The 12743-nt window shown below is 35.6% G+C and overlaps 2 protein-coding genes across 2 annotated transcripts; one reads left to right on the forward strand and one right to left on the reverse strand.

Annotated features, from left to right (window-relative positions):
- Positions 1-336: 336 nt before the first annotated feature.
- On the reverse strand, positions 337-3990 carry LOC112050651 (uncharacterized). The gene is made up of 3 exons (XM_024088958.2): positions 3569-3990; positions 1565-3494; positions 337-585 (listed from the first exon to the last, which is right to left on the reverse strand). Exons 1-3 carry the CDS (start codon positions 3637-3639, stop codon positions 448-450), a joined length of 2139 nt encoding a protein of 712 aa, XP_023944726.2. The 5' UTR covers positions 3640-3990; the 3' UTR covers positions 337-447.
- Positions 3991-4272: 282 nt separating this feature from the next.
- On the forward strand, positions 4273-12052 carry LOC112050646 (sterol carrier protein 2). Its single transcript, XM_024088950.2, has 2 exons — positions 4273-5658; positions 10497-12052. Exons 1-2 carry the CDS (start codon positions 4552-4554, stop codon positions 10998-11000), a joined length of 1611 nt encoding a protein of 536 aa, XP_023944718.1. The 5' UTR covers positions 4273-4551; the 3' UTR covers positions 11001-12052.
- Positions 12053-12743: the final 691 nt, after the last annotated feature.

The raw sequence follows: 12743 nt of genomic DNA on the forward strand, positions 1-12743 counted from the left end.
AACTCAATAAAATGTATAGAAGTGACGAGTCATCCAAGCTTAATGACTTGATTTAGACCAATCCTACAATATTTGTGCCATACTAAATATTGCTCCAAATGAGTAGTTCTAACGATACGTACCAGTTGTTTTTCATTGCGGGCATTTTTGAAAATTGACTTGATTTAAATTACAAACAGACATTTAGACTGTATTTATTTGTATCTTAGATTAAATAAGATTTGTTTAGATATTGATTTTAGAATAGGTACCTGTATCCTTGATCGTATGACTAAAGGAAAAGAATTAAGAAAGCTTAGGATTGAACGTGCTCATGTTAAAAATAAGAAAAAATCGCTCCTTTTATAAACCTCTATTTCAAACCTAAAACACGTTACAATTTTATACAACACAACAACGTCATAATTTAATTTAGTAAACAATCACAAGTAATATTTTTCCTATTTTCTATCTACCATATGTACGAGATACTGGGCTGTTTGGTCTCGGACGGGCTCCGTGGAAAGTCCAAGCAGATGGTGGGTAAGAGGTGTAAACTATATCTTGCAATCCATTTCTGGTGTTCCTTTTAAATACTGGGGCAATCTGTAAACAAAAATGAGAGTAATTTTGGATGTGGATTTATTAACCTTATTGATAGTACATCTTAACTAATCTATATTAGTACTAGCGGACGCCCGCGACTTCATCCGCGTGAAAATCAATGTAAACTCTTAGGTGTTGAATTTTAAAAATTTTTGAATCACATTTATTTTCTATTTTTTTCATGATTTATGAACAAATTTTTAAAACTGTAACTCTAAAAATGAAGGACTTTCCATACAAACTTTCACCCTCTTCTCATTTTATTTTCGCAATAAAAAGTATTCTATAATCTTCTCCGTATTATGGTCTTAGACCGGGCCAAGTTTCATTTGAATTCATTCAGTAGTTTCAGCCGAATGATGCCGGAATAACAACAAAACACGGACAGACAGACAAAAAATCGAAATAAAATATTTTTAGCTTCAGTATCGATTATATAATGCCCCCCAACAAAAATTTCAAAATATCTTCAATGTACAGTAAGTACAAAATGTACAGAATTCCTATTATAAGTAAAGGTTCTAGGTGGCATTGGCGTCAGTTATGCCACGGTAACGTTTGGTGTTACAAATAGTATAAGTAAAATCTTTAATTGCGAATAAATGTATATAATTCGACCAGTTTTATTATAAGAATAGATATAGATGTATAGATAACAAAGAGGATTTTTTTTATGTCTGTTTGTTTGCATTGAATAGGCTCAGAAACTACCAGAACTAGTTGTTACAGATACATATGTATGTGATCCCAGCAGAAGCTGGAAAAAGGTTTCAGATTCAAATGTTTAAATATTAAGTTTGTGTGTTACTCATTATCGACATAAGCTAGCGTCAGAATAGATGAAAACGCACGTTGTCAAAGATATATAAAACTGCACGGCACCTTTTATCTGAACAATTGCAGAGAGATAGAAAAAATACACGCGAGATAATCCGAGGAAACTCTTAGTGGTATAAAATGTACTTGTACAGAATCTTACCTGATCTTGTTTGCCATCGCCCGTAGCTTTAACTGCAGCTGGTACGTCACCAATTTGTCCAATTACCTGTTCTACTTTCACAGCACGTTCATCTGATACTCGATTATTTACCAGTGTATCTCCTCCAATCTTTTCAACCGGAATTTGCCGCTGTTGGTTACTTGACAGAGTAGTAGCATTTAGTTTTCCTTCCGAATGACTGGCACCATTGACTCCGGATGCTCCTATGTTCTGTTGTGTAAAGGACTGAGATCCTTTATATTGGTTATAAATAGTTTGCAATTGACTAGGCGTTCTCCCAACTTTAGCACCCATCAATGAAGTTTTACTCACTGTAGATTTCACATTAGAATACTTTGCAATATTAGTTTCATGTTTAGATATGTTTTGTGGTGATAAAGTTTGTGGCAGACTCGGTTCTGGTGTCCGATACATTTTCGCAGAAAACTTTTCAATTGGCTGACCTAAAGTGTTAAATTCAGAATGCTTTGTTTGTTTGGCTATATATCTAGAATTATCTGCGGGCAATATTGGTTCTTGTATAATTTTTGGCACATTATGAGGTTCCTGAATTAAAGCTGGCGGACCTGGTGTTTCTTCATAAGCTGCACCTGTTTTTGGATCATTAATGTTTTGATGTTCATGTTGTTGATGAACAGACAAACTTGTAATTTGATTTGGCACAGGCTTAACAGCGTAAACCTGCGTAGTATTTAATTGCTCATTAGGATAAGAAACGTTAGCAGCATTTTGATAAGCCATTTGATTAGTTGGCATAGCATTTTGCTGGACAGTATTCCCATTTTGTTGCGGAGGATACGATTGATGTACTTGATTTGAAGGAATGTTGTTGAGGATTTGATTTTGCTGTGGTTCTTTTTGTGCCAGTAAACCTGGATTGGCAGATTGGTCGAAAACTTTATTAAGGTCATTTTTCTGCATAATTTTATTCATCGTGTTCATAGCAGCTTGCTGTTGATTAGCTGGATTCATTTGTATAGCTATTGCCATGGGGTCAAAGCCCAAATCTCCGCCCATGTTTTTCATAACGCCTGGAAAAATTTCATTAAATTTTGCAACGCCTTGACTGTGATGGCCGTGACGATGGCCTTCCACCATTTGCTGTGCAGCTGGGCCCCTGATCCCTGTATTATTTGCTATATTATGTTCCATATTTTGCTGTACCATGGTTTGATTTGCATTATAACCACCAGAATAACCGTGCAGATTAGTGTTATAAAGGTCCTTATTAGTTCTTACTGGCATTACACCAATTTGTCCATGTGGTGATTGTGGCGCGTCAATAAGTATCGATTCCGTCAGCTGACCATTTGGGCCAATATTAGACCTTTTTTGATTTTGTGGGTTGCCTCCAACCATGCTCATAATTTGAGGTCCCATTCCCCCTAGTTCTCCTATTTGATTTGGATTGGTTTGATGTGTTGAAGCAACATTAGCTGTTTGACCGATCAAATGATTATAAGGATTTCCAGCACTAATGTTGCCGATATTACTATCATTCATGTTATGTACTTTAGACATTTCACTGATTTCATTACTATGAGCTACTAAACCATTAGCTGAGAGGCCCATTTGATTTGCCATTGGATTGTTTGCAATAGTGTTTTCTGGTGTCAAGCTTTTTAAGTCATCATAAACTTCTCTAACGGTTGGTTGCATGAGATTATGTGTTAAATAATTATACGAGTCAGCATAAAGCTTTGGTGGATTACAGCGTGCCATACATGGAGTATATGTATTTGGCGTATTTCCTTGATACGGTTCACCACATGATGCATTGGGGTTCCATCTGTGTCCATGGCCACAGCAACGGTTCCGTATGCATCCGCCACAGGTTGGTAAAGGACTTCCCACTTGCCGAGGAGCCGAATCTTGTTCAGGATCTCTAAATAATTTGCCCATACAACCACTGAAAGATACGGTTATGAAAGAGTTTATAATAAGATAGCCTAAAGTACATAAAAGTATCTAAAAAAGATTTACCAATCTGCACTCTGTAATTGATTCATCACACTGCCAAGTTCATTTAAAATTCTTTGCCTGTCCAATGCCATTTCACCTTTCAATTTTATAGCTCAAACTTAAAAAGTTTTATCAATTTGTAAAATAATTAAACGGACATTGTTGTGTTAAATTATAAAAATCAGTGGAAGTTTACAAGAAACTGTAACATAGAAATTTAAAAAAATGTGTCAAATTACTGTCTTTTGTACTGTCTTTATTACCTTTTGTTTTGCGCTGGTTTATTTTTAATCCAGAAATGTAAAAATCGCCAGTTTTATTATAACAAAAAAGGGGAAAGGTAGGTTAGTAGAAGGTAGATAAATAAATACAAAAATATTATTCCCATCCGTGCTGAAAAATTCAAGTAGTTCAAAAATATTGTATAAGATAATTTTAATTTTGGATGGATTGGAATGGATTTTTACTACTTTAATATTTTGTTTTGCTCTACAATCCTTTAAAGGTTGGTATCAAAGAATATAATAAGTTGGTATCATTTTATGTTAGTTTGTCTATGGTACTACTACCTCTGAGCCGCCCATACAATCTATTCTATGTGAGCCAGGGGCTTTAAGTTCAAATTCCAACAACAAGAATCTATAGTGATCTGTGACAAGAATCAAGATTTGTTTGTCATTCTATCTGTCATTGTCAAGTGTCAATGATTTGGTGATTTTATTCCATTCCATTTGCAATTGCAATACCTATTTCTATTTCATTTTAACACGAGCTAAAAAGCTGAACTGTTGTCTCGTATTTTTATTATTTTGTAAAATAATTTTAATTATATTGTACAGTGCAAGTCCATATTTATTTAATTTAAAGAACAATAATTGTTCATTCGCTGTTTATAAATATAAGTGCGTGTGTAAATAGCAGTTTGTTCTCGAATCCAAATATTCCGCAGTGGTCAACAAAGTTCACAGTCTTCTTTGTGCAATCGAGGTAATTATCAATACAAAATGCCTAGGAAAGTTTTTGTAGTCGGTGTTGGTATGACGAAGTTCGTCAAGCCGAATAGCGGGAAAGATTATCCCGATTTCGGTAAAGAGGCCGTTTTAGATGCATTGGCAGATGCTGGTATTAAATATGAGAACGTACAACAAGCCGTCTGTGGCTACGTTTTCGGTGACTCCACTTGCGGGCAGCGAGTTCTGTATCAGGTCGGCATGACTGGCATTCCTATTTACAACGTGAATAACAACTGCTCGACTGGTTCCAATGCCCTATTCCTAAGCAAACAGTTGATTGAGGGCGGTCTAGCCGATATCGTGTTGGCCGTCGGGTTCGAGAAGATGTCCCCCGGAGCGTTAGCCGGCGGCACTTTCATGGATAGGACCAACCCACTGGACAGGCACACTTTAAAAATGGCGGAATTGGCTGAGTTATCAGCCTCCCCAATGACCGCTCAGTATTTTGGTAATGCTGCAATTGAGCACATGAAAAAATACGGCACAACAGAACTTCATTTAGCAAAAATCGCAGCAAAGAACCACCGTCACGGTGTAAAGAATCCACGAGCTCAGAGTACTCGGGAGTACACAGTTGAGGAGATATTGAGCTCCCGTAAGATTTATGGTCCTCTAACAAAATTAGAATGCTGTCCGACTAGTGATGGTGCTGGAGCTGCAGTTTTGATGTCAGAGGAAGCAGTCATCCGCTATGGACTGCAGAACAAAGCTGTAGAAATCATTGGTATGGAAATGGCTACCGACACACCTGCTGTATTTGCTGAGAACAGCTTAATGAAGGTTGCAGGATACGACATGACTGCCCTTGCGGCCAAGAATATCTATGCAAAGACTGGCATCAGCCCAAAGCAAATTGACGTGGTTGAACTCCATGACTGTTTTGCTGCTAACGAAATGATCACTTACGAAGGACTCCAGCTGTGTGGAGAAGGTGAAGCTGGGAAGTTCATTGACGCAGGAGACAATACTTACGGAGGCAAAGTAGTTGTAAATCCGAGCGGTGGATTGATAGCTAAAGGACATCCATTAGGTGCGACTGGATTGGCTCAATGTGCTGAACTGGTCTGGCAACTTCGTGGAGAGGCTGGAAATAGACAGGTTTGTCATACATAGTAGTTTATGTGGTGCCTGTTCCTGTTGTAAGTGTCATATACTGGAGTCAAAATATGTGCTTATGTCCTTAACTATTCGGGGTCAAAACACACATGGCATGGTGTAACTTGGCATATTTGCATGTTATGTGTTTTGGCTAAGACCATTTGGTGTTTAGGTTTTAGATGTCTTGTTATTTTAAATTATTATGCGAGAGGAGACTCGAGCTCAGCAGCGAGCCGAATATGGGTTGATATCGATGCATTTAATTGTTATGTTTTTGTGCCCCTATATTCATATTTTATGACTACATATTTTATGTCTGTTTTGATATAGCTGATATCTAAGAGTCAAAGTTAATTATAAAATATGGTTATTGTCCTTAAGTATTGATGAATTTGTGCTGTGAGTTTTCCTTATGTGTTTTAATATCCATAACTGTGAGTGTCTGGTTATTATTCTCAGCAGTGTTATATGTCTGGTATTATGTGTGAAATATTCTGTTTAGCATATAACATAAACTCCTATTATGTCATACTAGTCAGATCAATAGAGCATATTTTCTCGAATTCCTCAGAAACTGCTGATTTTGACGATTTCTTTTTGTTAAGTTTGTTTTTTGATACTATTTGAAATCAGAAACCTTTTGGAGTGGAGGTGGTATGATTTATATTATTTAAAAAAATATATATGCTATTTTTATAATAAATAATTAAAAAATAATACACTACCGACGCCAAGTATATTTCTTATACTAGTAAGTAAAAATATAATTCAAAATATACATTTTTGTTAATGTGGATGATCATAAATCTTTCAGTTCTATACAAATTTTAGATTATATTAAATATGCTTTCTCAATGCCCTTTAACTTTCACTGGCTGCTCCCTGAAAATCTCAAACGCCCACATGGGGGTGTCATCACAAACTTTGAGAATCCAATTTCAATCTATCCAAAAGTTAACCATTGCCATATCTAGGATTATTTCCTAGGGTATTTCCTGACATCAAGTCTATTATTAATAGTATTATAATGCAATTCCATATTGGTAACCCAGTATCCTAGGGTGGGCACAGGTTCATTCTAGGGTGTGCACGGCCCACCCGGCCCCCCCTCTATGTACACTTATGCTGTTTACCAATTCATGCTGATTTTTTTTCTGATAAAACAGCTCAATGAGAAAAATGAAGTTGCCACCGGTTTAGCCTCATTGTAGAAAATATAACTAACTGTAAAAGATGTTTAATAATTTGACATGTAAAATGAACAGGCAGATAACAACCTGTTTTTCTACCTTGTTCTATAAAGATGTTTTGGTTATTATGTTTGGCATTTATCTTTGATTTTAATTTTTACTTAAATGTGTGTGTGTGATTTACTCTCTGCATAATATTTATATGACTTATAAGTATGTAGAGCAGTGAAAGCCCAGTGGATATGACTTTTGTCACCGATTCTGGAGGGTGTGGGTTCGAATCCGGTCCGGGACATGCACCTCCAACTTTTCATTTTAAGAAATTAAATATCACGTGTCTCAAATGGTGAAGGAAAAACATCATGAGGAAATCTGCATACCAGAGAATTTTATTAATTCTCTGTGTGTGTGAAGTCTGCCAATTCGCATTGGACTAGAGTGGTGGATTAAGGCCTGAGCCCTCTTATTCTTAGAGGAGATTCGAGCTCAGCAGTGAGCCGAATATGGGTTGATAACGATTATAAGTAGGTATGTAGCACACTTTCGTCTTTAATGGATTAATTTGTACCTTAACTTGGAACTAAAAGAACAAGATTTGAATCATGCAATCTGTAATAGCAAGATTGCGAACCGCGTAATCGTTGCGTACGAATGTCGTAACTGCTGACGTCATGGGAAAATGCACCCAATAACTCTTATTATAAAGTCGTATATTCTCCATTTCTATATCAACGTAAACGGTATTTTTCCATAGGAAAATGTACCTAATGTCTTTGCAATAAAGTCTTATATTCTTTGATAGTACATGATCGTAAAGTTTTTTATAACGTATGTTTTATGGTCATGTTCTAATATATATTTTAACCTATACCATGACTTAACTATATTTCTGGCATCAAAACATACTTAACCGATTTTTAAAATTCTTTCACCAATGGAAAGCTACACTATCACCGAGTAATATAGGGTACATTTTATCCCCGTATTCTCAGGGGAACGTGAACTACGCGGGGCGTCCTCTAGTTATATTGCAGTAGATAATTTGAACAATTGTGGTTTTATTGAATGCCAATCAATGTTCTGACTCATAAGACCAACAGGGCAATAGGCTGTGTGCTAGCTTCAAGATATCTCGTGAACAGAAAAAGACAAAATATGTCGACCAGTAGCGGCGCCTCAAAAATATGACTATCTCTTTCGTTCGAAATAGAGAGCATTTACGATTCCTCTACTGTTGGTCAACAATATATCTTTTACGCTTTTTTTAACTACGGATAGCCCAGTCCACTCTCTTATATCATCTAACCATTGTCTTCTTTGGCGGCGGCCCAATATTTTCCCTTCCAATATTAGTTTTGGAAGTAAAAACTTAGCTCCTGTCTAGTCTCTGCATATGCCATAAGAAGCAAAGCTTTCTTCGCATTGTGGTGGAAATTAGTTCTCTTTCTTGTCCTATTATTATTATTATACTCAGACTAAATACATAAGGACTAGTATCGCACCCAAATTCACGAGCAAAATTTTCTGCCATTTTCTAAGGAAAACGAGCTTAGATTTCATACATATCTTATACTAAACCAGCAGTTTTTTACACCATTTAACTACACAAGAAGGTATTTTTACGGAGGTTTTTAACCGACGGACACGATTGTAAACTATCAAACATCGATTCTATAAAGACAGTGTTTATAATCGCATAAGATCGTTGATACTTTGACAGAAAAATAATGTCTTGCGAGGCAGGTCTTTATCTAATTAGTCTGAGTTATTAAAGAGATTACTTAGAGGATATATTAGAGTTATTAGAGGATTACTTTATACTATCGGCTAAGTGCATTCATGATATCGTAATTACATTTTTTTTTATACTAAAGTACGCTGCTCCCTTAACAACAGATAACAGACATTCCAAGGGGCAATTTTTATCGTTTAGCGACGATACCTACTTATAAGTAGGTAAATTATATTGTTTCAACTCTAATGTATTAAAACGCAAGTCATGGTTGTGGGTACAAATATTAATTATTCAGGTATTTGTTGCTTGGCTCGTGAATACAGTAAAAACACATAAGCTGTGGTAGATAATTACTAATTTTAACTCGGATGTACATAAATCTACAATTGAATCTTTAAGCTTTATAATTTTGCTCAAAAGATTGGCACAATATATTGAAGAAACTGCTTCATTAGTCCAATGGTTAGCCTAAGACTGGGTTCGAATTCTCGGTTGGGTTATAAAGTACGTACTGTGCTTTTCTGTCTTCCTTGAAAATTTGTGATATAAATATAAATATAAAACCAGTGGCGTAGCGTGCCTTAGGTGGAACCCTGTATCAAAATTATTAGGAAGGGCCCAATAGATGAACGGCAAAGGCCTAAAAGTCTCTTTCACCATAAAGTTTTTTATTCCCAGGAAGCACCACCAGATTAAGTAATATTTTAGATTACTTTTTACATACTTTTGCTTACACACGTAAGGGGCTCCTGTATTCCGAGGCCCCTGTGTCATTGATACGGCAGTAGTTATAGCTATATAGTAGCCCCTTTATAAAACACTTTTCATACAAATAACAGATAGGTGAAGATCGTTTATATTACGGACCTTAGACTATAATATATTAATGCTAAGTTTATATAATTTAAAATAATTAACAATTGTTTTATGAACATGCTATAATTAAAAAAAATAATATAATAAGTAATTCTGAGACTTTGAGTTATTGCAAATCAAATGATGACAAAAAGTATGTCTTCAAATTAAAACTCGGCCCCTTAGGTGCAAGGTCGTGGGTGTTCGCAGACGCGTGACGCCTAGCGCCTGCACTGTGTGAAATCCAACGATATTTTATACTATTAGATATGTTACGTGCCAATAACATCACAGCAATATGTGATTCGAACTTAGCTACTCCACTGAGTGCACACATGTACAATTTTGAGTTTACTTACATTATATATAGTTTTTACACTTCCTGAACACACAACTCTACATTGTAGACAATATTTAGGTATTATTTGTTTAAATAACTTGCATTGTTTACTAAATGAAATTGAGACAATTATGCGCCATGGTTCGCTGGTGAAATCCGCAGAAAAGCCAGTCATGTAATACTTACATTTCATTTACACACCACCGCTCTTTCTGTCAACTGTCTTTTGTCGAATGCTCGTCACCTTAGTTACTCAATAGCGTAGCGCGCCTTGGAGGGGCCCTGTATCAAACTTAATTGGGGTGCTCAAATAAGTAAAGGTACTTAAGCCAATTAAATTAATATGAGTGACTTGACCTCTGTAAGATGTTTCCAACATTTAAGAGCACACACCGAAAAAAATATATTTTTTTTTGACTATTGTGATTTCTAAAGTGAAAACTCTATAGGCAGTTATTATATTTTTTTTTCCGAGAAGCAGCAGATTTAGTGCAATTGTGGATTACATTTTACTAATTTTTGCTTTCACACGTGAGGGGCCCCTGTAATCCGGGGGCCCCTTTCCTTGATACGACTGATACGGCGGTAGCTACGCCCCTGTAATTACCACTACATCCAAAGTCATCCAAATGTAAAATCGCTGTTACTTCTTAGAAGGTTAAAGACTACCTACAAGTTGCTAAATATTTTTTGTTAATCTACCCTCATTTACCACCAGGTGCCGCGCGCTCGCATCGCGTTACAACACAACTTGGGTTTGGGAGGCGCAGCCGTCATCACCATGTATCGCAAGGGCTTCACCAACGCATCACCCAACCAGGTCGCCGCCATCGCGGAGAGCCCCGAGAACTTCAAAGTATACAAGTACATGAAGATCCTCGAGGAAGCCATGAAGACAGATGAGGACCAGCTCATCGAAAAGGTCAGAGGAATTTACGGTTTCAAGGTTAGGAACGGTCCCAATGGGGACGAGGGTTACTGGGTCATAAACGCCAAAGAGGGCAAAGGCAACGTCAGTTACAACGGCAAAGACAAATGTGACGTCACCTTCACGATCAACGACGAGGATGTTGCAGACTTGATTTCTGGTAAGCTGAACCCTCAGAAGGCCTTCTTCCAGGGCAAGATCAAGATCCAAGGGAACATGGGTCTGGCGATGAAGTTGACGGATCTGCAGCGATCGGCCGCCGGTAGGATCGACGCTATTCGCTCTAAACTATAAAATAACCGGTTTGTACTGGTATTTAAACGTCTACACATGTGCCAACTTCAAATACCGACCGATCTAGTTTATGGTAATTAAGCTGGAAATTCGTATGCACAACACTGTCGGATCGTTTAACAACTGAATAGGACAAACATAAACGTTAATTTTAGATAAAAACAATCATGAGATGTTTTTTTGTTTACATTTTTAAATATGTATGAATTGAATGACTGTGCAAACTTTACTAAACAATTATACATTTTGTTTTTGTAATTTTCTATTATCTTCAAATGAATATTTAGATGAAAAGAGATCTCTTAGTTGGCTGGAGAATGAAAAAGGAAATGAAAATACTCTTTATTGTACACTACAAAGAAATATACATACAATAAAAACAAAAAAAATACTAAAAATGCACAATACGGCGACCTAAAAATATAAAGATATAGGCTTAGGGTGTACAGAAGTAATATATAAAAGGAAATAAAATTTACGCCTAACTATAAGAATATAGTTAAATATGTAAAATACTGAGAACTGGGTATGTTCAAGGCATCAAGTTCATTATTAATAACTAGGTTGGAAAGTATATTGAGTTGGGACGTGTGTAGATGTTATTAGATGGTTTCCAATAAGTAATTGTTAATAATTGGGCTATGGAAAGGTCTTGGGGCATTTTATCTGTAAGAAAAATAGGTCACAAACAGTCTGTTGTTAAATGATTTAAAATTGACACAATATAATTAAATATATCATTAATTGTGGTTGCCTTAACGTTTTCCTGTGTACATAATGTAAAAACCTCTGGTTTTATTATTATTTATGGTAAACAAGGAAATCTTTAAGTCCTCCCCAATATGTAATAATGCAGTGCAATCAATAATGACTTTTAATAATATGAATTATTATTATGTAATAATAATCGTTTTATATTATTAGTTTTTCGCGTATACTTATCATTCCATTTTGTGAATTGCACATATTTATAATTATTATTATTATTAATTTACATAATATATTAATCGTTGGTAGATATTTTTCTATATTAAAGATTTTTTAATAAAAGATAGACATATTTTATTTATAAATACTTTACTATTTCGCATATTTTGCCCTTTTTGAGTGACTTCAAATTCAAAGTATGTTTGTGTGTATGTCAGCGATTTTCTCAAAACTAATCCAATTGAATGGATTATTTATTTAACCCCATATTTTTCAGCAAAGGTTAGAAGCTAGGTCTATTTTACCTTGAAAATAATTTACCAGAATGTTTAAACTTTAACTACAATAAATAGTAGGTAGGTATTACATCCATGAATGTCTGTGTCACGGTTCACAAAGTTCACTTTTCATACTCGAGTATGTAAGGTACCTACAACATAGGTGTATAGTTAGTTTATATTCATTCTTATGTAAAGGTAAAAATGTACAAATACAGTCATGTATATATTTTTTTACTAGACGATGACGTCCCGCGGTTTCAGCCGCATAGTACTGGTTCCTGTGAGTATATGGGGATGAAATATAGCCTATGACACCCGCAAATAACGTGACTTTCTAGTGGTAAAAGAATTTTCAAAATCAGTTCAGTAGATTAATACAGATACAGTAAGTTTGTGGAATTGTAGGGGGTAATTTCTGGATTTACATAACCGATTTTGAAAATTCTTTTACCACTAGAAAGTCACATTATTTGTGAGTATCATAGGCTATATTTTATCCCCATATTCTTACGGAAACGGGAATTGTGTTGGTAAA

This window comes from Bicyclus anynana, chromosome 19 (assembly GCF_947172395.1).
Source record: "Bicyclus anynana chromosome 19, ilBicAnyn1.1, whole genome shotgun sequence".
NCBI lineage: Eukaryota > Metazoa > Arthropoda > Insecta > Lepidoptera > Nymphalidae > Bicyclus > Bicyclus anynana.